Source organism: Scleropages formosus, chromosome 23 (genome assembly GCF_900964775.1).
Source record: "Scleropages formosus chromosome 23, fSclFor1.1, whole genome shotgun sequence".
NCBI lineage: Eukaryota > Metazoa > Chordata > Actinopteri > Osteoglossiformes > Osteoglossidae > Scleropages > Scleropages formosus.
This window is the reverse complement of record NC_041828.1, coordinates 1,574,711-1,600,922: the sequence shown is the minus strand read 5'-3', so window position 1 is coordinate 1,600,922 and position 26,212 is coordinate 1,574,711. Positions and strand designations below refer to the sequence as shown.

Sequence of the window (26,212 nt, the reverse complement as noted above, 5' to 3'; positions counted from 1 at the left end):
ATGGTAAACAGAAAGAAATTACAGAGAAATGGAAAGAGATACAACTGGAGAAAGATGAAATTGAGCAAACGAAGGCCGAGCTACTGAGATGGAAAGAAGAGAGGAACGTGGAGGAGAGGAAGATGGCAATAACGAGGGGTGAAATCGAAAGTGAAAGAGAAGGACTGGAAAAGCGATCGGAAAACCTGAGCAAAGAGAAAGAGGACATCGAAAAAATGAAGGCTGAAATAAGTGAGGAAAAACAACGCGTTGACCGCCTGAGGGAGTCAACAAAGATTGAGATGAATACAATTGAAGAGACGAAAGCCAAACTTCAGAAAGAGAAAGAAGAAATTGAGCTAGCCAGAGATGAATTAATGAAAGACAAGGACAGGATACATTTAGAAAAGGTGGAAATTGAAGGTAAACAGAAGGAAATTACAGAGAAATGGAAAGAGATACAACTGGAGAAAGATGAAATTGAGCAAACGAAGGCCGAGCTACTGAGATGGAAAGAAGAGAGGAACGTGGAGGAGAGGAAGATGGCAATAACGAGGGGTGAAATCGAAAGTGAAAGAGAAGGACTGGAAAAGCGATCGGAAAACCTGAGCAAAGAGAAAGAGGACGTCGAAAAAATGAAGGCTGAAATAAGTGAGGAAAAACAACGCGTTGACCGCCTGAGGGAGTCAACAAAGATTGAGATGAATACAATTGAAGAGACGAAAGCCAAACTTCAGAAAGAGAAAGAAGAAATTGAGCTAGCCAGAGATGAATTAATGAAAGACAAGGACAGGATACATTTAGAAAAGGTGGAAATTGAAGGTAAACAGAAGGAAATTACAGAGAAATGGAAAGAGATACAACTGGAGAAAGACGAAATTGAGCAAACGAAGGCCGAGCTACTGAGATGGAAAGAAGAGAGGAACGTGGAGGAGAGGAAGATGGCAATAACGAGGGGTGAAATCGAAAGTGAAAGAGAAGGACTGGAAAAGCGATCGGAAAACCTGAGCAAAGAGAAAGAGGACAGTCGAAAAAATGAAGGCTGAAATAAGTGAGGAAAAACAACGCGTTGACCGCCTGAGGGAGTCAACAAAGATTGAGATGAATACAATTGAAGAGACGAAAGCCAAACTTCAGAAAGAGAAAGAAGAAATTGAGCTAGCCAGAGATGAATTAATGAAAGACAAGGACAGGATACATTTAGAAAAGGTGGAAATTGAAGGTAAACAGAAGGAAATTACAGAGAAATGGAAAGAGATACAACTGGAGAAAGACGAAATTGAGGAAACGAAGGCAGAACTACTGCGACAGAAAGAACATATGAGCGCACTGAAGCACACAGAGGAAAATAAAATAGCAAAAATGAAAGCTGAAATTGAAGGAGAAAAAGAACAACTGGAAAAGAGACTGGAAGACTTGAGAAAGGAGAAGGAGGACATACAGAAAATGAAGACTGAAATAAGCAAGGAAAAACAAACTACCGAAAGCCTGAAGGACTCAGCAAGCAAAGAGATGAAAACAGTCGAAGAGATGAAAGAGAAACTTCGAAAAGAAAAAGAAGAAATTGAGCTAGCCAGAGAGAGAATAATGAAAGACAAGGACTGGGAGGAATTTGCAAAGGTGGAAACTGATGGTAAACAGAAAGAAATTACTGAGAAATGGAAAGAGATACAACTGGAGAAAGATGAAATTGAGCAAACGAAGGCCGAGCTACTGAGATGGAAAGAAGAGAGGAACGTGGAGGAGAGGAAGATGGCAATAACGAGGGGTGAAATCGAAAGTGAAAGAGAAGGACTGGAAAAGCGATCGGAAAACCTGAGCAAAGAGAAAGAGGACATCGAAAAAATGAAGGCTGAAATAAGTGAGGAAAAACAACGCGTTGGCCGCCTGAGGGAGTCAACAAAGATTGAGATGAATACAATTGAAGAGACGAAAGCCAAACTTCAGAAAGAGAAAGAAGAAATTGAGCTAGCCAGAGATGAATTAATGAAAGACAAGGACAGGATACATTTAGAAAAGGTGGAAATTGAAGGTAAACAGAAAGAAATTACAGAGAAATGGAAAGAGATACAACTGGAGAAAGATGAAATTGAGCAAACGAAGGCCGAGCTACTGAGATGGAAAGAAGAGAGGAACGTGGAGGAGAGGAAGATGGCAATAACGAGGGGTGAAATCGAAAGTGAAAGAGAAGGACTGGAAAAGCGATCGGAAAACCTGAGCAAAGAGAAAGAGGACATCGAAAAAATGAAGGCTGAAATAAGTGAGGAAAAACAACGCGTTGACCGCCTGAGGGAGTCAACAAAGATTGAGATGAATACAATTGAAGAGACGAAAGCCAAACTTCAGAAAGAGAAAGAAGAAATTGAGCTAGCCAGAGATGAATTAATGAAAGACAAGGACAGGATACATTTAGAAAAGGTGGAAATTGAAGGTAAACAGAAGGAAATTACAGAGAAATGGAAAGAGATACAACTGGAGAAAGATGAAATTGAGCAAACGAAGGCAGAACTACTGCGACAGAAAGAACATATGAGCGCACTGAAGCACACAGAGGAAAATAAAATAGCAAAAATGAAAGCTGAAATTGAAGGAGAAAAAGAACAACTGGAAAAGAGACTGGAAGATTTGAGAAAGGAGAAGGAGGACATACAGAAAATGAAGACTGAAATAAGCAAGGAAAAACAAACTACCGAAAGCCTGAAGGACTCAGCAAGCAAAGAGATGAAAACAGTCGAAGAGATGAAAGAGAAACTTCGAAAAGAAAAAGAAGAAATTGAGCTAGCCAGAGAGAGAATAATGAAAGACAAGGACTGGGAGGAATTTGCAAAGGTGGAAACTGATGGTAAACAGAAAGAAATTACTGAGAAATGGAAAGAGATACAACTGGAGAAAGATGAAATTGAGCAAACGAAGGCCGAGCTACTGAGATGGAAAGAAGAGAGGAACGTGGAGGAGAGGAAGATGGCAATAACGAGGGGTGAAATCGAAAGTGAAAGAGAAGGACTGGAAAAGCGATCGGAAAACCTGAGCAAAGAGAAAGAGGACATCGAAAAAATGAAGGCTGAAATAAGTGAGGAAAAACAACGCGTTGACCGCCTGAGGGAGTCAACAAAGATTGAGATGAATACAATTGAAGAGACGAAAGCCAAACTTCAAAAAGAGAAAGAAGAAATTGAGCTAGCCAGAGATGAATTAATGAAAGACAAGGACAGGATACATTTAGAAAAGGTGGAAATTGAAGGTAAACAGAAGGAAATTACAGAGAAATGGAAAGAGATACAACTGGAGAAAGACGAAATTGAGGAAACGAAGGCAGAACTACTGCGACAGAAAGAACATATGAGCGCACTGAAGCACACAGAGGAAAATAAAATAGCAAAAATGAAAGCTGAAATTGAAGGAGAAAAAGAACAACTGGAAAAGAGACTGGAAGACTTGAGAAAGGAGAAGGAGGACATACAGAAAATGAAGACTGAAATAAGCAAGGAAAAACAAACTACCGAAAGCCTGAAGGACTCAGCAAGCAAAGAGATGAAAACAGTCGAAGAGATGAAAGAGAAACTTCGAAAAGAAAAAGAAGAAATTGAGCTAGCCAGAGAGAGAATAATGAAAGACAAGGACTGGGAGGAATTTGCAAAGGTGGAAACTGATGGTAAACAGAAAGAAATTACTGAGAAATGGAAAGAGATACAACTGGAGAAAGATGAAATTGAGCAAACGAAGGCCGAGCTACTGAGATGGAAAGAAGAGAGGAACGTGGAGGAGAGGAAGATGGCAATAACGAGGGGTGAAATCGAAAGTGAAAGAGAAGGACTGGAAAAGCGATCGGAAAACCTGAGCAAAGAGAAAGAGGACATCGAAAAAATGAAGGCTGAAATAAGTGAGGAAAAACAACGCGTTGACCGCCTGAGGGAGTCAACAAAGATTGAGATGAATACAATTGAAGAGACGAAAGCCAAACTTCAGAAAGAGAAAGAAGAAATTGAGCTAGCCAGAGATGAATTAATGAAAGACAAGGACAGGATACATTTAGAAAAGGTGGAAATTGAAGGTAAACAGAAGGAAATTACAGAGAAATGGAAAGAGATACAACTGGAGAAAGACGAAATTGAGCAAACGAAGGCCGAGCTACTGAGATGGAAAGAAGAGAGGAACGTGGAGGAGAGGAAGATGGCAATAACGAGGGGTGAAATCGAAAGTGAAAGAGAAGGACTGGAAAAGCGATCGGAAAACCTGAGCAAAGAGAAAGAGGACATCGAAAAAATGAAGGCTGAAATAAGTGAGGAAAAACAACGCGTTGGCCGCCTGAGGGAGTCAACAAAGATTGAGATGAATACAATTGAAGAGACGAAAGCCAAACTTCAGAAAGAGAAAGAAGAAATTGAGCTAGCCAGAGATGAATTAATGAAAGACAAGGACAGGATACATTTAGAAAAGGTGGAAATTGAAGGTAAACAGAAGGAAATTACTGAGAAATGGAAAGAGATACAACTGGAGAAAGATGAAATTGAGCAAACGAAGGCCGAGCTACTGAGATGGAAAGAAGAGAGGAACGTGGAGGAGAGGAAGATGGCAATAACGAGGGGTGAAATCGAAAGTGAAAGAGAAGGACTGGAAAAGCGATCGGAAAACCTGAGCAAAGAGAAAGAGGACATCGAAAAAATGAAGGCTGAAATAAGTGAGGAAAAACAACGCGTTGACCGCCTGAGGGAGTCAACAAAGATTGAGATGAATACAATTGAAGAGACGAAAGCCAAACTTCAGAAAGAGAAAGAAGAAATTGAGCTAGCCAGAGATGAATTAATGAAAGACAAGGACAGGATACATTTAGAAAAGGTGGAAATTGAAGGTAAACAGAAGGAAATTACAGAGAAATGGAAAGAGATGCAACTGGAAAAAGACGAAATTGAGGAAACGAAGGCAGAACTACTGCGACAGAAAGAACATATGAGCGCACTGAAGCACACAGAGGAAAATAAAATAGCAAAAATGAAAGCTGAAATTGAAGGAGAAAAAGAACAACTGGAAAAGAGACTGGAAGACTTGAGAAAGGAGAAGGAGGACATACAGAAAATGAAGACTGAAATAAGCAAGGAAAAACAAACTACCGAAAGCCTGAAGGACTCAGCAAGCAAAGAGATGAAAACAGTCGAAGAGATGAAAGAGAAACTTCGAAAAGAAAAAGAAGAAATTGAGCTAGCCAGAGAGAGAATAATGAAAGACAAGGACTGGGAGGAATTTGCAAAGGTGGAAACTGATGGTAAACAGAAAGAAATTACTGAGAAATGGAAAGAGATACAACTGGAGAAAGATGAAATTGAGCAAATGAAGGCCGAGCTACTGAGATGGAAAGAAGAGAGGAACGTGGAGGAGAGGAAGATGGCAATAACGAGGGGTGAAATCGAAAGTGAAAGAGAAGGACTGGAAAAGCGATCGGAAAACCTGAGCAAAGAGAAAGAGGACATCGAAAAAATGAAGGCTGAAATAAGTGAGGAAAAACAACGCGTTGACCGCCTGAGGGAGTCAACAAAGATTGAGATGAATACAATTGAAGAGACGAAAGCCAAACTTCAGAAAGAGAAAGAAGAAATTGAGCTAGCCAGAGATGAATTAATGAAAGACAAGGACAGGATACATTTAGAAAAGGTGGAAATTGAAGGTAAACAGAAGGAAATTACAGAGAAATGGAAAGAGATACAACTGGAGAAAGATGAAATTGAGCAAACGAAGGCCGAGCTACTGAGATGGAAAGAAGAGAGGAACGTGGAGGAGAGGAAGATGGCAATAACGAGGGGTGAAATCGAAAGTGAAAGAGAAGGACTGGAAAAGCGATCGGAAAACCTGAGCAAAGAGAAAGAGGACATCGAAAAAATGAAGGCTGAAATAAGTGAGGAAAAACAACGCGTTGGCCGCCTGAGGGAGTCAACAAAGATTGAGATGAATACAATTGAAGAGACGAAAGCCAAACTTCAGAAAGAGAAAGAAGAAATTGAGCTAGCCAGAGATGAATTAATGAAAGACAAGGACAGGATACATTTAGAAAAGGTGGAAATTGAAGGTAAACAGAAGGAAATTACAGAGAAATGGAAAGAGATACAACTGGAGAAAGACGAAATTGAGGAAACGAAGGCAGAACTACTGCGACAGAGAGAACATATGAGCGCACTGAAGCACACAGAGGAAAATAAAATAGCAAAAATGAAAGCTGAAATTGAAGGAGAAAAAGAACAACTGGAAAAGAGACTGGAAGACTTGAGAAAGGAGAAGGAGGACATACAGAAAATGAAGACTGAAATAAGCAAGGAAAAACAAACTACCGAAAGCCTGAAGGACTCAGCAAGCAAAGAGATGAAAACAGTCGAAGAGATGAAAGAGAAACTTCGAAAAGAAAAAGAAGAAATTGAGCTAGCCAGAGAGAGAATAATGAAAGACAAGGACTGGGAGGAATTTGCAAAGGTGGAAACTGATGGTAAACAGAAAGAAATTACTGAGAAATGGAAAGAGATACAACTGGAGAAAGATGAAATTGAGCAAACGAAGGCCGAGCTACTGAGATGGAAAGAAGAGAGGAACGTGGAGGAGAGGAAGATGGCAATAACGAGGGGTGAAATCGAAAGTGAAAGAGAAGGACTGGAAAAGCGATCGGAAAACCTGAGCAAAGAGAAAGAGGACATCGAAAAAATGAAGGCTGAAATAAGTGAGGAAAAACAACGCGTTGACCGCCTGAGGGAGTCAACAAAGATTGAGATGAATACAATTGAAGAGACGAAAGCCAAACTTCAGAAAGAAAAAGAAGAAATTGAGCTAGCCAGAGAGAGAATAATGAAAGACAAGGACAGGATACATTTAGAAAAGGTGGAAATTGAAGGTAAACAGAAGGAAATTACAGAGAAATGGAAAGAGATACAACTGGAGAAAGATGAAATTGAGCAAACGAAGGCCGAGCTACTGAGATGGAAAGAAGAGAGGAACGTGGAGGAGAGGAAGATGGCAATAACGAGGGGTGAAATCGAAAGTGAAAGAGAAGGACTGGAAAAGCGATCGGAAAACCTGAGCAAAGAGAAAGAGGACATCGAAAAAATGAAGGCTGAAATAAGTGAGGAAAAACAACGCGTTGGCCGCCTGAGGGAGTCAACAAAGATTGAGATGAATACAATTGAAGAGACGAAAGCCAAACTTCAGAAAGAGAAAGAAGAAATTGAGCTAGCCAGAGATGAATTAATGAAAGACAAGGACAGGATACATTTAGAAAAGGTGGAAATTGAAGGTAAACAGAAGGAAATTACAGAGAAATGGAAAGAGATACAACTGGAGAAAGACGAAATTGAGGAAACGAAGGCAGAACTACTGCGACAGAAAGAACATATGAGCGCACTGAAGCACACAGAGGAAAATAAAATAGCAAAAATGAAAGCTGAAATTGAAGGAGAAAAAGAACAACTGGAAAAGAGACTGGAAGATTTGAGAAAGGAGAAGGAGGACATACAGAAAATGAAGACTGAAATAAGCAAGGAAAAACAAACTACCGAAAGCCTGAAGGACTCAGCAAGCAAAGAGATGAAAACAGTCGAAGAGATGAAAGAGAAACTTCGAAAAGAAAAAGAAGAAATTGAGCTAGCCAGAGAGAGAATAATGAAAGACAAGGACTGGGAGGAATTTGCAAAGGTGGAAACTGATGGTAAACAGAAAGAAATTACTGAGAAATGGAAAGAGATACAACTGGAGAAAGATGAAATTGAGCAAACGAAGGCCGAGCTACTGAGATGGAAAGAAGAGAGGAACGTGGAGGAGAGGAAGATGGCAATAACGAGGGGTGAAATCGAAAGTGAAAGAGAAGGACTGGAAAAGCGATCGGAAAACCTGAGCAAAGAGAAAGAGGACATCGAAAAAATGAAGGCTGAAATAAGTGAGGAAAAACAACGCGCTGGCCGCCTGAGGGAGTCAACAAAGATTGAGATGAATACAATTGAAGAGACGAAAGCCAAACTTCAGAAAGAGAAAGAAGAAATTGAGCTAGCCAGAGATGAATTAATGAAAGACAAGGACAGGATACATTTAGAAAAGGTGGAAATTGAAGGTAAACAGAAGGAAATTACAGAGAAATGGAAAGAGATGCAACTGGAAAAAGACAAATTGAGGAAACGAAGGCAGAACTACTGCGACAGAAAGAACATATGAGCGCACTGAAGCACACAGAGGAAAATAAAATAGCAAAAATGAAAGCTGAAATTGAAGGAGAAAAAGAACAACTGGAAAAGAGACTGGAAGACTTGAGAAAGGAGAAGGAGGACATACAGAAAATGAAGACTGAAATAAGCAAGGAAAAACAAACTACCGAAAGCCTGAAGGACTCAGCAAGCAAAGAGATGAAAACAGTCGAAGAGATGAAAGAGAAACTTCGAAAAGAAAAAGAAGAAATTGAGCTAGCCAGAGAGAGAATAATGAAAGACAAGGACTGGGAGGAATTTGCAAAGGTGGAAACTGATGGTAAACAGAAAGAAATTACTGAGAAATGGAAAGAGATACAACTGGAGAAAGATGAAATTGAGCAAACGAAGGCCGAGCTACTGAGATGGAAAGAAGAGAGGAACGTGGAGGAGAGGAAGATGGCAATAACGAGGGGTGAAATCGAAAGTGAAAGAGAAGGACTGGAAAAGCGATCGGAAAACCTGAGCAAAGAGAAAGAGGACATCGAAAAAATGAAGGCTGAAATAAGTGAGGAAAAACAACGCGTTGGCCGCCTGAGGGAGTCAACAAAGATTGAGATGAATACAATTGAAGAGACGAAAGCCAAACTTCAGAAAGAGAAAGAAGAAATTGAGGCTAGCCAGAGATGAATTAATGAAAGACAAGGACAGGATACATTTAGAAAAGGTGGAAATTGAAGGTAAACAGAAGGAAATTACAGAGAAATGGAAAGAGATACAACTGGAGAAAGATGAAATTGAGCAAACGAAGGCCGAGCTACTGAGATGGAAAGAAGAGAGGAACGTGGAGGAGAGGAAGATGGCAATAACGAGGGGTGAAATCGAAAGTGAAAGAGAAGGACTGGAAAAGCGATCGGAAAACCTGAGCAAAGAGAAAGAGGACATCGAAAAAATGAAGGCTGAAATAAGTGAGGAAAAACAACGCGTTGACCGCCTGAGGGAGTCAACAAAGATTGAGATGAATACAATTGAAGAGACGAAAGCCAAACTTCAGAAAGAGAAAGAAGAAATTGAGCTAGCCAGAGATGAATTAATGAAAGACAAGGACAGGATACATTTAGAAAAGGTGGAAATTGAAGGTAAACAGAAGGAAATTACAGAGAAATGGAAAGAGATGCAACTGGAAAAAGACGAAATTGAGGAAACGAAGGCAGAACTACTGCGACAGAAAGAACATATGAGCGCACTGAAGCACACAGAGGAAAATAAAATAGCAAAAATGAAAGCTGAAATTGAAGGAGAAAAAGAACAACTGGAAAAGAGACTGGAAGATTTGAGAAAGGAGAAGGAGGACATACAGAAAATGAAGACTGAAATAAGCAAGGAAAAACAAACTACCGAAAGCCTGAAGGACTCAGCAAGCAAAGAGATGAAAACAGTCGAAGAGATGAAAGAGAAACTTCGAAAAGAAAAAGAAGAAATTGAGCTAGCCAGAGAGAGAATAATGAAAGACAAGGACTGGGAGGAATTTGCAAAGGTGGAAACTGATGGTAAACAGAAAGAAATTACTGAGAAATGGAAAGAGATACAACTGGAGAAAGATGAAATTGAGCAAACGAAGGCCGAGCTACTGAGATGGAAAGAAGAGAGGAACGTGGAGGAGAGGAAGATGGCAATAACGAGGGGTGAAATCGAAAGTGAAAGAGAAGGACTGGAAAAGCGATCGGAAAACCTGAGCAAAGAGAAAGAGGACGTCGAAAAAATGAAGGCTGAAATAAGTGAGGAAAAACAACGCGTTGGCCGCCTGAGGGAGTCAACAAAGATTGAGATGAATACAATTGAAGAGACGAAAGCCAAACTTCAGAAAGAGAAAGAAGAAATTGAGCTAGCCAGAGATGAATTAATGAAAGACAAGGACAGGATACATTTAGAAAAGGTGGAAATTGAAGGTAAACAGAAGGAAATTACAGAGAAATGGAAAGAGATGCAACTGGAAAAAGACGAAATTGAGGAAACGAAGGCAGAACTACTGCGACAGAAAGAACATATGAGCGCACTGAAGCACACAGAGGAAAATAAAATAGCAAAAATGAAAGCTGAAATTGAAGGAGAAAAAGAACAACTGGAAAAGAGACTGGAAGACTTGAGAAAGGAGAAGGAGGACATACAGAAAATGAAGACTGAAATAAGCAAGGAAAAACAAACTACCGAAAGCCTGAAGGACTCAGCAAGCAAAGAGATGAAAACAGTCGAAGAGATGAAAGAGAAACTTCGAAAAGAAAAAGAAGAAATTGAGCTAGCCAGAGAGAGAATAATGAAAGACAAGGACTGGGAGGAATTTGCAAAGGTGGAAACTGATGGTAAACAGAAAGAAATTACAGAGAAATGGAAAGAGATACAACTGGAGAAAGATGAAATTGAGCAAACGAAGGCCGAGCTACTGAGATGGAAAGAAGAGAGGAACGTGGAGGAGAGGAAGATGGCAATAACGAGGGGTGAAATCGAAAGTGAAAGAGAAGGACTGGAAAAGCGATCGGAAAACCTGAGCAAAGAGAAAGAGGACATCGAAAAAATGAAGGCTGAAATAAGTGAGGAAAAACAACGCGTTGACCGCCTGAGGGAGTCAACAAAGATTGAGATGAATACAATTGAAGAGACGAAAGCCAAACTTCAGAAAGAGAAAGAAGAAATTGAGCTAGCCAGAGATGAATTAATGAAAGACAAGGACAGGATACATTTAGAAAAGGTGGAAATTGAAGGTAAACAGAAGGAAATTACAGAGAAATGGAAAGAGATACAACTGGAGAAAGACGAAATTGAGGAAACGAAGGCAGAACTACTGCGACAGAAAGAACATATGAGCGCACTGAAGCACACAGAGGAAAATAAAATAGCAAAAATGAAAGCTGAAATTGAAGGAGAAAAAGAACAACTGGAAAAGAGACTGGAAGACTTGAGAAAGGAGAAGGAGGACATACAGAAAATGAAGACTGAAATAAGCAAGGAAAAACAAACTACCGAAAGCCTGAAGGACTCAGCAAGCAAAGAGATGAAAACAGTCGAAGAGATGAAAGAGAAACTTCGAAAAGAAAAAGAAGAAATTGAGCTAGCCAGAGAGAGAATAATGAAAGACAAGGACTGGGAGGAATTTGCAAAGGTGGAAACTGATGGTAAACAGAAAGAAATTACTGAGAAATGGAAAGAGATACAACTGGAGAAAGATGAAATTGAGCAAACGAAGGCCGAGCTACTGAGATGGAAAGAAGAGAGGAACGTGGAGGAGAGGAAGATGGCAATAACGAGGGGTGAAATCGAAAGTGAAAGAGAAGGACTGGAAAAGCGATCGGAAAACCTGAGCAAAGAGAAAGAGGACATCGAAAAAATGAAGGCTGAAATAAGTGAGGAAAAACAACGCGTTGGCCGCCTGAGGGAGTCAACAAAGATTGAGATGAATACAATTGAAGAGACGAAAGCCAAACTTCAGAAAGAGAAAGAAGAAATTGAGCTAGCCAGAGATGAATTAATGAAAGACAAGGACAGGATACATTTAGAAAAGGTGGAAATTGAAGGTAAACAGAAGGAAATTACAGAGAAATGGAAAGAGATACAACTGGAGAAAGACGAAATTGAGCAAACGAAGGCCGAGCTACTGAGATGGAAAGAAGAGAGGAACGTGGAGGAGAGGAAGATGGCAATAACGAGGGGTGAAATCGAAAGTGAAAGAGAAGGACTGGAAAAGCGATCGGAAAACCTGAGCAAAGAGAAAGAGGACATCGAAAAAATGAAGGCTGAAATAAGTGAGGAAAAACAACGCGCTGACCGCCTGAGGGAGTCAACAAAGATTGAGATGAATACAATTGAAGAGACGAAAGCCAAACTTCAGAAAGAGAAAGAAGAAATTGAGCTAGCCAGAGATGAATTAATGAAAGACAAGGACAGGATACATTTAGAAAAGGTGGAAATTGAAGGTAAACAGAAGGAAATTACAGAGAAATGGAAAGAGATGCAACTGGAAAAAGACGAAATTGAGGAAACGAAGGCAGAACTACTGCGACAGAAAGAACATATGAGCGCACTGAAGCACACAGAGGAAAATAAAATAGCAAAAATGAAAGCTGAAATTGAAGGAGAAAAAGAACAACTGGAAAAGAGACTGGAAGACTTGAGAAAGGAGAAGGAGGACATACAGAAAATGAAGACTGAAATAAGCAAGGAAAAACAAACTACCGAAAGCCTGAAGGACTCAGCAAGCAAAGAGATGAAAACAGTCGAAGAGATGAAAGAGAAACTTCGAAAAGAAAAAGAAGAAATTGAGCTAGCCAGAGAGAGAATAATGAAAGACAAGGACTGGGAGGAATTTGCAAAGGTGGAAACTGATGGTAAACAGAAAGAAATTACTGAGAAATGGAAAGAGATACAACTGGAGAAAGATGAAATTGAGCAAACGAAGGCCGAGCTACTGAGATGGAAAGAAGAGAGGAACGTGGAGGAGAGGAAGATGGCAATAACGAGGGGTGAAATCGAAAGTGAAAGAGAAGGACTGGAAAAGCGATCGGAAAACCTGAGCAAAGAGAAAGAGGACGTCGAAAAAATGAAGGCTGAAATAAGTGAGGAAAAACAACGCGTTGACCGCCTGAGGGAGTCAACAAAGATTGAGATGAATACAATTGAAGAGACGAAAGCCAAACTTCAGAAAGAGAAAGAAGAAATTGAGCTAGCCAGAGATGAATTAATGAAAGACAAGGACAGGATACATTTAGAAAAGGTGGAAATTGAAGGTAAACAGAAGGAAATTACAGAGAAATGGAAAGAGATACAACTGGAGAAAGATGAAATTGAGCAAACGAAGGCCGAGCTACTGAGATGGAAAGAAGAGAGGAACGTGGAGGAGAGGAAGATGGCAATAACGAGGGGTGAAATCGAAAGTGAAAGAGAAGGACTGGAAAAGCGATCGGAAAACCTGAGCAAAGAGAAAGAGGACATCGAAAAAATGAAGGCTGAAATAAGTGAGGAAAAACAACGCGTTGGCCGCCTGAGGGAGTCAACAAAGATTGAGATGAATACAATTGAAGAGACGAAAGCCAAACTTCAGAAAGAGAAAGAAGAAATTGAGCTAGCCAGAGATGAATTAATGAAAGACAAGGACAGGATACATTTAGAAAAGGTGGAAATTGAAGGTAAACAGAAGGAAATTACAGAGAAATGGAAAGAGATACAACTGGAGAAAGACGAAATTGAGGAAACGAAGGCAGAACTACTGCGACAGAAAGAACATATGAGCGCACTGAAGCACACAGAGGAAAATAAAATAGCAAAAATGAAAGCTGAAATTGAAGGAGAAAAAGAACAACTGGAAAAGAGACTGGAAGATTTGAGAAAGGAGAAGGAGGACATACAGAAAATGAAGACTGAAATAAGCAAGGAAAAACAAACTACCGAAAGCCTGAAGGACTCAGCAAGCAAAGAGATGAAAACAGTCGAAGAGATGAAAGAGAAACTTCGAAAAGAAAAAGAAGAAATTGAGCTAGCCAGAGAGAGAATAATGAAAGACAAGGACTGGGAGGAATTTGCAAAGGTGGAAACTGATGGTAAACAGAAAGAAATTACAGAGAAATGGAAAGAGATACAACTGGAGAAAGATGAAATTGAGCAAACGAAGGCCGAGCTACTGAGATGGAAAGAAGAGAGGAACGTGGAGGAGAGGAAGATGGCAATAACGAGGGGTGAAATCGAAAGTGAAAGAGAAGGACTGGAAAAGCGATCGGAAAACCTGAGCAAAGAGAAAGAGGACATCGAAAAAATGAAGGCTGAAATAAGTGAGGAAAAACAACGCGTTGGCCGCCTGAGGGAGTCAACAAAGATTGAGATGAATACAATTGAAGAGACGAAAGCCAAACTTCAGAAAGAGAAAGAAGAAATTGAGCTAGCCAGAGATGAATTAATGAAAGACAAGGACAGGATACATTTAGAAAAGGTGGAAATTGAAGGTAAACAGAAGGAAATTACAGAGAAATGGAAAGAGATGCAACTGGAAAAAGACAAAATTGAGGAAACGAAGGCAGAACTACTGCGACAGAAAGAACATATGAGCGCACTGAAGCACACAGAGGAAAATAAAATAGCAAAAATGAAAGCTGAAATTGAAGGAGAAAAAGAACAACTGGAAAAGAGACTGGAAGATTTGAGAAAGGAGAAGGAGGACATACAGAAAATGAAGACTGAAATAAGCAAGGAAAAACAAACTACCGAAAGCCTGAAGGACTCAGCAAGCAAAGAGATGAAAACAGTCGAAGAGATGAAAGAGAAACTTCGAAAAGAAAAAGAAGAAATTGAGCTAGCCAGAGAGAGAATAATGAAAGACAAGGACTGGGAGGAATTTGCAAAGGTGGAAACTGATGGTAAACAGAAAGAAATTACTGAGAAATGGAAAGAGATACAACTGGAGAAAGATGAAATTGAGCAAACGAAGGCCGAGCTACTGAGATGGAAAGAAGAGAGGAACGTGGAGGAGAGGAAGATGGCAATAACGAGGGGTGAAATCGAAAGTGAAAGAGAAGGACTGGAAAAGCGATCGGAAAACCTGAGCAAAGAGAAAGAGGACATCGAAAAAATGAAGGCTGAAATAAGTGAGGAAAAACAACGCGTTGGCCGCCTGAGGGAGTCAACAAAGATTGAGATGAATACAATTGAAGAGACGAAAGCCAAACTTCAGAAAGAGAAAGAAGAAATTGAACTAGCCAGAGATGAATTAATGAAAGACAAGGACAGGATACATTTAGAAAAGGTGGAAATTGAAGGTAAACAGAAGGAAATTACAGAGAAATGGAAAGAGATACAACTGGAGAAAGATGAAATTGAGCAAACGAAGGCCGAGCTACTGAGATGGAAAGAAGAGAGGAACGTGGAGGAGAGGAAGATGGCAATAACGAGGGGTGAAATCGAAAGTGAAAGAGAAGGACTGGAAAAGCGATCGGAAAACCTGAGCAAAGAGAAAGAGGACATCGAAAAAATGAAGGCTGAAATAAGTGAGGAAAAACAACGCGTTGACCGCCTGAGGGAGTCAACAAAGATTGAGATGAATACAATTGAAGAGACGAAAGCCAAACTTCAGAAAGAGAAAGAAGAAATTGAGCTAGCCAGAGATGAATTAATGAAAGACAAGGACAGGATACATTTAGAAAAGGTGGAAATTGAAGGTAAACAGAAGGAAATTACAGAGAAATGGAAAGAGATGCAACTGGAAAAAGACGAAATTGAGGAAACGAAGGCAGAACTACTGCGACAGAAAGAACATATGAGCGCACTGAAGCACACAGAGGAAAATAAAATAGCAAAAATGAAAGCTGAAATTGAAGGAGAAAAAGAACAACTGGAAAAGAGACTGGAAGATTTGAGAAAGGAGAAGGAGGACATACAGAAAATGAAGACTGAAATAAGCAAGGAAAAACAAACTACCGAAAGCCTGAAGGACTCAGCAAGCAAAGAGATGAAAACAGTCGAAGAGATGAAAGAGAAACTTCGAAAAGAAAAAGAAGAAATTGAGCTAGCCAGAGAGAGAATAATGAAAGACAAGGACTGGGAGGAATTTGCAAAGGTGGAAACTGATGGTAAACAGAAAGAAATTACTGAGAAATGGAAAGAGATACAACTGGAGAAAGATGAAATTGAGCAAACGAAGGCCGAGCTACTGAGATGGAAAGAAGAGAGGAACGTGGAGGAGAGGAAGATGGCAATAACGAGGGGTGAAATCGAAAGTGAAAGAGAAGGACTGGAAAAGCGATCGGAAAACCTGAGCAAAGAGAAAGAGGACATCGAAAAAATGAAGGCTGAAATAAGTGAGGAAAAACAACGCGTTGGCCGCCTGAGGGAGTCAACAAAGATTGAGATGAATACAATTGAAGAGACGAAAGCCAAACTTCAGAAAGAGAAAGAAGAAATTGAGCTAGCCAGAGATGAATTAATGAAAGACAAGGACAGGATACATTTAGAAAAGGTGGAAATTGAAGGTAAACAGAAGGAAATTACAGAGAAATGGAAAGAGATACAACTGGAGAAAGACGAAATTGAGGAAACGAAGGCAGAACTACTGCGACAGAAAGAACATATGAGCGCACTGAAGCACACAGAGGAAAATAAAATAGCAAAAATGAAAGCTGAAATTGAAGGAGAAAAAGAACAACTGGAAAAGAGACTGGAAGACTTGAGAAAGGAGAAGGAGGACATACAGAAAATGAAGACTGAAATAAGCAAGGAAAAACAAACTACCGAAAGCCTGAAGGACTCAGCAAGCAAAGAGATGAAAACAGTCGAAGAGATGAAAGAGAAACTTCGAAAAGAAAAAGAAGAAATTGAGCTAGCCAGAGAGAGAATAATGAAAGACAAGGACTGGGAGGAATTTGCAAAGGTGGAAACTGATGGTAAACAGAAAGAAATTACTGAGAAATGGAAAGAGATACAACTGGAGAAAGATGAAATTGAGCAAACGAAGGCCGAGCTACTGAGATGGAAAGAAGAGAGGAACGTGGAGGAGAGGAAGATGGCAATAACGAGGGGTGAAATCGAAAGTGAAAGAGAAGGACTGGAAAAGCGATCGGAAAACCTGAGCAAAGAGAAAGAGGACATCGAAAAAATGAAGGCTGAAATAAGTGAGGAAAAACAACGCGTTGGCCGCCTGAGGGAGTCAACAAAGATTGAGATGAATACAATTGAAGAGACGAAAGCCAAACTTCAGAAAGAGAAAGAAGAAATTGAGCTAGCCAGAGATGAATTAATGAAAGACAAGGACAGGATACATTTAGAAAAGGTGGAAATTGAAGGTAAACAGAAGGAAATTACAGAGAAATGGAAAGAGATACAACTGGAGAAAGACTGAAATTGAGCAAACGAAGGCCGAGCTACTGAGATGGAAAGAAGAGAGGAACGTGGAGGAGAGGAAGATGGCAATAACGAGGGGTGAAATCGAAAGTGAAAGAGAAGGACTGGAAAAGCGATCGGAAAACCTGAGCAAAGAGAAAGAGGACATCGAAAAAATGAAGGCTGAAATAAGTGAGGAAAAACAACGCGCTTGACCGCCTGAGGGAGTCAACAAAGATTGAGATGAATACAATTGAAGAGACGAAAGCCAAACTTCAGAAAGAGAAAGAAGAAATTGAGCTAGCCAGAGATGAATTAATGAAAGACAAGGACAGGATACATTTAGAAAAGGTGGAAATTGAAGGTAAACAGAAGGAAATTACAGAGAAATGGAAAGAGATACAACTGGAGAAAGATGAAATTGAGCAAACGAAGGCCGAGCTACTGAGATGGAAAGAAGAGAGGAACGTGGAGGAGAGGAAGATGGCAATAACGAGGGGTGAAATCGAAAGTGAAAGAGAAGGACTGGAAAAGCGATCGGAAAACCTGAGCAAAGAGAAAGAGGACATCGAAAAAATGAAGGCTGAAATAAGTGAGGAAAAACAACGCGTTGACCGCCTGAGGGAGTCAACAAAGATTGAGATGAATACAATTGAAGAGACGAAAGCCAAACTTCAGAAAGAGAAAGAAGAAATTGAGCTAGCCAGAGATGAATTAATGAAAGACAAGGACAGGATACATTTAGAAAAGGTGGAAATTGAAGGTAAACAGAAGGAAATTACAGAGAAATGGAAAGAGATACAACTGGAGAAAGACGAAATTGAGGAAACGAAGGCAGAACTACTGCGACAGAAAGAACATATGAGCGCACTGAAGCACACAGAGGAAAATAAAATAGCAAAAATGAAAGCTGAAATTGAAGGAGAAAAAGAACAACTGGAAAAGAGACTGGAAGATTTGAGAAAGGAGAAGGAGGACATACAGAAAATGAAGACTGAAATAAGCAAGGAAAAACAAACTACCGAAAGCCTGAAGGACTCAGCAAGCAAAGAGATGAAAACAGTCGAAGAGATGAAAGAGAAACTTCGAAAAGAAAAAGAAGAAATTGAGCTAGCCAGAGAGAGAATAATGAAAGACAAGGACTGGGAGGAATTTGCAAAGGTGGAAACTGATGGTAAACAGAAAGAAATTACTGAGAAATGGAAAGAGATACAACTGGAGAAAGATGAAATTGAGCAAACGAAGGCCGAGCTACTGAGATGGAAAGAAGAGAGGAACGTGGAGGAGAGGAAGATGGCAATAACGAGGGGTGAAATCGAAAGTGAAAGAGAAGGACTGGAAAAGCGATCGGAAAACCTGAGCAAAGAGAAAGAGGACATCGAAAAAATGAAGGCTGAAATAAGTGAGGAAAAACAACGCGTTGACCGCCTGAGGGAGTCAACAAAGATTGAGATGAATACAATTGAAGAGACGAAAGCCAAACTTCAGAAAGAGAAAGAAGAAATTGAGCTAGCCAGAGATGAATTAATGAAAGACAAGGACAGGATACATTTAGAAAAGGTGGAAATTGAAGGTAAACAGAAGGAAATTACAGAGAAATGGAAAGAGATACAACTGGAGAAAGACGAAATTGAGGAAACGAAGGCAGAACTACTGCGACAGAAAGAACATATGAGCGCACTGAAGCACACAGAGGAAAATAAAATAGCAAAAATGAAAGCTGAAATTGAAGGAGAAAAAGAACAACTGGAAAAGAGACTGGAAGACTTGAGAAAGGAGAAGGAGGACATACAGAAAATGAAGACTGAAATAAGCAAGGAAAAACAAACTACCGAAAGCCTGAAGGACTCAGCAAGCAAAGAGATGAAAACAGTCGAAGAGATGAAAGAGAAACTTCGAAAAGAAAAAGAAGAAATTGAGCTAGCCAGAGAGAGAATAATGAAAGACAAGGACTGGGAGGAATTTGCAAAGGTGGAAACTGATGGTAAACAGAAAGAAATTACTGAGAAATGGAAAGAGATACAACTGGAGAAAGATGAAATTGAGCAAACGAAGGCCGAGCTACTGAGATGGAAAGAAGAGAGGAACGTGGAGGAGAGGAAGATGGCAATAACGAGGGGTGAAATCGAAAGTGAAAGAGAAGGACTGGAAAAGCGATCGGAAAACCTGAGCAAAGAGAAAGAGGACATCGAAAAAATGAAGGCTGAAATAAGTGAGGAAAAACAACGCGTTGGACCGCCTGAGGGAGTCAACAAAGATTGAGATGAATACAATTGAAGAGACGAAAGCCAAACTTCAGAAAGAGAAAGAAGAAATTGAGCTAGCCAGAGATGAATTAATGAAAGACAAGGACAGGATACATTTAGAAAAGGTGGAAATTGAAGGTAAACAGAAGGAAATTACAGAGAAATGGAAAGAGATACAACTGGAGAAAGATGAAATTGAGCAAACGAAGGCCGAGCTACTGAGATGGAAAGAAGAGAGGAACGTGGAGGAGAGGAAGATGGCAATAACGAGGGGTGAAATCGAAAGTGAAAGAGAAGGACTGGAAAAGCGATCGGAAAACCTGAGCAAAGAGAAAGAGGACATCGAAAAAATGAAGGCTGAAATAAGTGAGGAAAAACAACGCGTTGACCGCCTGAGGGAGTCAACAAAGATTGAGATGAATACAATTGAAGAGACGAAAGCCAAACTTCAGAAAGAGAAAGAAGAAATTGAGCTAGCCAGAGATGAATTAATGAAAGACAAGGACAGGATACATTTAGAAAAGGTGGAAATTGAAGGTAAACAGAAGGAAATTACAGAGAAATGGAAAGAGATACAACTGGAGAAAGACGAAATTGAGGAAACGAAGGCAGAACTACTGCGACAGAAAGAACATATGAGCGCACTGAAGCACACAGAGGAAAATAAAATAGCAAAAATGAAAGCTGAAATTGAAGGAGAAAAAGAACAACTGGAAAAGAGACTGGAAGATTGAGAAAGGAGAAGGAGGACATACAGAAAATGAAGACTGAAATAAGCAAGGAAAAACAAACTACCGAAAGCCTGAAGGACTCAGCAAGCAAAGAGATGAAAACAGTCGAAGAGATGAAAGAGAAACTTCGAAAAGAAAAAGAAGAAATTGAGCTAGCCAGAGAGAGAATAATGAAAGACAAGGACTGGGAGGAATTTGCAAAGGTGGAAACTGATGGTAAACAGAAAGAAATTACTGAGAAATGGAAAGAGATACAACTGGAGAAAGATGAAATTGAGCAAACGAAGGCCGAGCTACTGAGATGGAAAGAAGAGAGGAACGTGGAGGAGAGGAAGATGGCAATAACGAGGGGTGAAATCGAAAGTGAAAGAGAAGGACTGGAAAAGCGATCGGAAAACCTGAGCAAAGAGAAAGAGGACATCGAAAAAATGAAGGCTGAAATAAGTGAGGAAAAACAACGCGTTGGCCGCCTGAGGGAGTCAACAAAGATTGAGATGAATACAATTGAAGAGACGAAAGCCAAACTTCAGAAAGAGAAAGAAGAAATTGAGCTAGCCAGAGATGAATTAATGAAAGACAAGGACAGGATACATTTAGAAAAGGTGGAAATTGAAGGTAAACAGAAGGAAATTACAGAGAAATGGAAAGAGATGCAACTGGAAAAAGACGAAATTGAGGAAACGAAGGCAGAACTACTGCGACAGAAAGAACATATGAGCGCACTGAAGCACACAGAGGAAAATAAAATAGCAAAAATGAAAGCTGAAATTGAAGGAGAAAAAGAACAACTGGAAAAGAGACTGGAAGACTTGAGAAAGGAGAAGGAGGACATACAGAAAATGAAGACTGAAATAAGCAAGGAAAAACAAACTACCGAAAGCCTGAAGGACTCAGCAAGCAAAGAGATGAAAACAGTCGAAGAGATGAAAGAGAAACTTCGAAAAGAAAAAGAAGAAATTGAGCTAGCCAGAGAGAGAATAATGAAAGACAAGGACTGGGAGGAATTTGCAAAGGTGGAAACTGATGGTAAACAGAAAGAAATTACAGAGAAATGGAAAGAGATACAACTGGAGAAAGATGAAATTGAGCAAACGAAGGCCGAGCTACTGAGATGGAAAGAAGAGAGGAACGTGGAGGAGAGGAAGATGGCAATAACGAGGGGTGAAATCGAAAGTGAAAGAGAAGGACTGGAAAAGCGATCGGAAAACCTGAGCAAAGAGAAAGAGGACATCGAAAAAATGAAGGCTGAAATAAGTGAGGAAAAACAACGCGTTGGACCGCCTGAGGGAGTCAACAAAGATTGAGATGAATACAATTGAAGAGACGAAAGCCAAACTTCAGAAAGAGAAAGAAGAAATTGAGCTAGCCAGAGATGAATTAATGAAAGACAAGGACAGGATACATTTAGAAAAGGTGGAAATTGAAGGTAAACAGAAGGAAATTACAGAGAAATGGAAAGAGATACAACTGGAGAAAGATGAAATTGAGCAAACGAAGGCCGAGCTACTGAGATGGAAAGAAGAGAGGAACGTGGAGGAGAGGAAGATGGCAATAACGAGGGGTGAAATCGAAAGTGAAAGAGAAGGACTGGAAAAGCGATCGGAAAACCTGAGCAAAGAGAAAGAGGACGTCGAAAAAATGAAGGCTGAAATAAGTGAGGAAAAACAACGCGTTGGCCGCCTGAGGGAGTCAACAAAGATTGAGATGAATACAATTGAAGAGACGAAAGCCAAACTTCAGAAAGAGAAAGAAGAAATTGAGCTAGCCAGAGATGAATTAATGAAAGACAAGGACAGGATACATTTAGAAAAGGTGGAAATTGAAGGTAAACAGAAGGAAATTACAGAGAAATGGAAAGAGATACAACTGGAGAAAGACGAAATTGAGGAAACGAAGGCAGAACTACTGCGACAGAAAGAACATATGAGCGCACTGAAGCACACAGAGGAAAATAAAATAGCAAAAATGAAAGCTGAAATTGAAGGAGAAAAAGAACAACTGGAAAAGAGACTGGAAGATTTGAGAAAGGAGAAGGAGGACATACAGAAAATGAAGACTGAAATAAGCAAGGAAAAACAAACTACCGAAAGCCTGAAGGACTCAGCAAGCAAAGAGATGAAAACAGTCGAAGAGATGAAAGAGAAACTTCGAAAAGAAAAAGAAGAAATTGAGCTAGCCAGAGAGAGAATAATGAAAGACAAGGACTGGGAGGAATTTGCAAAGGTGGAAACTGATGGTAAACAGAAAGAAATTACTGAGAAATGGAAAGAGATACAACTGGAGAAAGATGAAATTGAGCAAACGAAGGCCAAGCTACTGAGATGGAAAGAAGAGAGGAACGTGGAGGAGAGGAAGATGGCAATAACGAGGGGTGAAATCGAAAGTGAAAGAGAAGGACTGGAAAAGCGATCGGAAAACCTGAGCAAAGAGAAAGAGGACATCGAAAAAATGAAGGCTGAAATAAGTGAGGAAAAACAACGCGTTGGCCGCCTGAGGGAGTCAACAAAGATTGAGATGAATACAATTGAAGAGACGAAAGCCAAACTTCAGAAAGAGAAAGAAGAAATTGAGCTAGCCAGAGATGAATTAATGAAAGACAAGGACAGGATACATTTAGAAAAGGTGGAAATTGAAGGTAAACAGAAGGAAATTACAGAGAAATGGAAAGAGATACAACTGGAGAAAGATGAAATTGAGCAAACGAAGGCCGAGCTACTGAGATGGAAAGAAGAGAGGAACGTGGAGGAGAGGAAGATGGCAATAACGAGGGGTGAAATCGAAAGTGAAAGAGAAGGACTGGAAAAGCGATCGGAAAACCTGAGCAAAGAGAAAGAGGACATCGAAAAAATGAAGGCTGAAATAAGTGAGGAAAAACAACGCGTTGACCGCCTGAGGGAGTCAACAAAGATTGAGATGAATACAATTGAAGAGACGAAAGCCAAACTTCAGAAAGAGAAAGAAGAAATTGAGCTAGCCAGAGATGAATTAATGAAAGACAAGGACAGGATACATTTAGAAAAGGTGGAAATTGAAGGTAAACAGAAGGAAATTACAGAGAAATGGAAAGAGATACAACTGGAGAAAGACGAAATTGAGGAAACGAAGGCAGAACTACTGCGACAGAAAGAACATATGAGCGCACTGAAGCACACAGAGGAAAATAAAATAGCAAAAATGAAAGCTGAAATTGAAGGAGAAAAAGAACAACTGGAAAAGAGACTGGAAGATTTGAGAAAGGAGAAGGAGGACATACAGAAAATGAAGACTGAAATAAGCAAGGAAAAACAAACTACCGAAAGCCTGAAGGACTCAGCAAGCAAAGAGATGAAAACAGTCGAAGAGATGAAAGAGAAACTTCGAAAAGAAAAAGAAGAAATTGAGCTAGCCAGAGAGAGAATAATGAAAGACAAGGACTGGGAGGAATTTGCAAAGGTGGAAACTGATGGTAAACAGAAAGAAATTACTGAGAAATGGAAAGAGATACAACTGGAGAAAGATGAAATTGAGCAAACGAAGGCCGAGCTACTGAGATGGAAAGAAGAGAGGAACGTGGAGGAGAGGAAGATGGCAATAACGAGGGGTGAAATCGAAAGGGAAAGAGAAGGACTGGAAAAGCGATCGGAAAACCTGAGCAAAGAGAAAGAGGACATCGAAAAAATGAAGGCTGAAATAAGTGAGGAAAAACAACGCGTTGGCCGCCTGAGGGAGTCAACAAAGATTGAGATGAATACAATTGAAGAGACGAAAGCCAAACTTCAGAAAGAGAAAGAAGAAATTGAGCTAGCCAGAGATGAATTAATGAAAGACAAGGACAGGATACATTTAGAAAAGGTGGAAATTGAAGGTAAACAGAAAGAAATTACAGAGAAATGGAAAGAGATACAACTGGAGAAAGATGAAATTGAGCAAACGAAGGCCGAGCTACTGAGATGGAAAGAAGAGAGGAACGTGGAGGAGAGGAAGATGGCAATAACGAGGGGTGAAATCGAAAGTGAAAGAGAAGGACTGGAAAAGCGATCGGAAACCTGAGCAAAGAGAAAGAGGACATCGAAAAAATGAAGGCTGAAATAAGTGAGGAAAAACAACGCGTTGGCCGCCTGAGGGAGTCAACAAAGATTGAGATGAATACAATTGAAGAGACGAAAGCCAAACTTCAGAAAGAGAAAGAAGAAATTGAGCTAGCCAGAGATGAATTAATGAAAGACAGGTCTGGATACATTTAGAAAAGGTGGAAATTGAAGGTAAACAGAAGGAAATTACAGAGAAATGGAAAGAGATACAACTGGAGAAAGACGAAATTGAGCAAACGAAGGCCGAGCTACTGAGATGGAAAGAAGAGAGGAACGTGGAGGAGAGGAAGATGGCAATAACGAGGGGTGAAATCGAAAGTGAAAGAGAAGGACTGGAAAAGCGATCGGAAAACCTGAGCAAAGAGAAAGAGGACGTCGAAAAAATGAAGGCTGAAATAAGTGAGGAAAAACAACGCGTTGACCGCCTGAGGGAGTCAACAAAGATTGAGATGAATACAATTGAAGAGACGAAAGCCAAACTTCAGAAAGAGAAAGAAGAAATTGAGCTAGCCAGAGATGAATTAATGAAAGACAAGGACAGGATACATTTAGAAAAGGTGGAAATTGAAGGTAAACAGAAGGAAATTACAGAGAAATGGAAAGAGATACAACTGGAGAAAGACGAAATTGAGGAAACGAAGGCAGAACTACTGCGACAGAAAGAACATATGAGCGCACTGAAGCACACAGAGGAAAATAAAATAGCAAAAATGAAAGCTGAAATTGAAGGAGAAAAAGAACAACTGGAAAAGAGACTGGAAGATTTGAGAAAGGAGAAGGAGGACATACAGAAAATGAAGACTGAAATAAGCAAGGAAAAACAAACTACCGAAAGCCTGAAGGACTCAGCAAGCAAAGAGATGAAAACAGTCGAAGAGATGAAAGAGAAACTTCGAAAAGAAAAAGAAGAAATTGAGCTAGCCAGAGAGAGAATAATGAAAGACAAGGACTGGGAGGAATTTGCAAAGGTGGAAACTGATGGTAAACAGAAAGAAATTACTGAGAAATGGAAAGAGATACAACTGGAGAAAGACAAAATTGAGGAAACGAAGGCAGAACTACTGCGACAGAAAGAACATATGAGCGCACTGAAGCACACAGAGGAAAATAAAATAGCAAAAATGAGAGCTGAAATTGACGGAGAAAAAGAAGAACTGGAAAAGAGATTAGAAGACTTGAGAAAGGAGAAAGAGGACATAGAGAAAATGAAGACTGAAATGAATAAAGAAAAACTAACTACTGACCGCCTGATGGAATCAACAAACAAAGAGATGAAAAGAATTAAAGAGATGAAAACCCAACTTCAAATCGAAAAAGAACAAATTGAGCTAGCCAGAGATGAATTAATGAAAGACAAGGACAGGTTAGGTTTAGAAAAGGTGGAAATTGAAGGTAAACACAAAGAAATTACTGAGAAATGGAAAGAGATACAGCTGGAGAAACAAAGAAATGAGCAAACCAAGGCTGAGCTACTGACATGGAAAGAAGATATTACTGTGGAGGAGTCCAAGATGGCAATGATGAGAGCTGAAATTGAAGGAGAAAAAGAACAACTGGAAAAAGCACTGGAAAACTTGAGCAAAGAGAAAGAGGACATAGAGCAAATGAAAGCCCTTCAGAGAGGTCGGGAGACAGGGGTCACATCCAGGAGAATTGGGAGAGCATGGGGCTGGCTGAGGAGATGCTGTAGACGGTGCTGCTGGTGCTGCTGTCCTCAGCCTACTGAGGAGGAGATTGATTTAACAGTCGTCGAGCCCATATGAGGCTGAATAGCTTTTAATGTGTCTCCCCCCCCATGTAAATTAACCTGCTATTTTATCTGCTTAAATAATAAAAGGAAATATGCTGTAAAACATGTAATACAAACCATGAATGTGAATAAAGATGAATGACATTTAATCCCATTGTTTCTCCGGTAGAACAATGCGATACAGTTAGTAGAAGTTTACAGTTCTCTCACTATTGCACATCTTCATGCAGAAGATGTCAAAATAAACAAAAAGCAGCTGCTTACATTAATTAATGTAGGTGATATCTTTCTCCAAAGAAATTTGCAATGCTAACCTACTTCCTGTAGTTCACCAATTTACATAGCAGGGCCATTTTACTAGAGCGTTTTTTTTGGGGTACATACCTTGCTCAAGGGTACTACAGCCAGAGCTGAGATTGGAACCTGCAATCTTTGG

At 40.0% G+C, this 26,212-nt stretch overlaps 1 protein-coding gene across 1 annotated transcript in view; it reads left to right on the top strand.

Moving 5' to 3' along the window:
* LOC108938880 (trichohyalin-like) overlaps positions 1-26,212 on the top strand; it is a 38,117-nt gene that overhangs the window by 11,459 nt on the left and 446 nt on the right. The window contains exons 6-12 of the mRNA XM_029248483.1: positions 7,030-7,215; positions 10,048-10,551; positions 10,873-11,361; positions 18,540-19,028; positions 19,947-20,237; positions 22,375-22,560; positions 24,584-25,389. Coding sequence (XP_029104316.1) covers positions 7,030-7,215; positions 10,048-10,551; positions 10,873-11,361; positions 18,540-19,028; positions 19,947-20,237; positions 22,375-22,560; positions 24,584-25,389 — 2,951 coding nt within the window. The remainder of the gene's footprint in view (positions 1-7,029; positions 7,216-10,047; positions 10,552-10,872; positions 11,362-18,539; positions 19,029-19,946; positions 20,238-22,374; positions 22,561-24,583; positions 25,390-26,212) is intronic.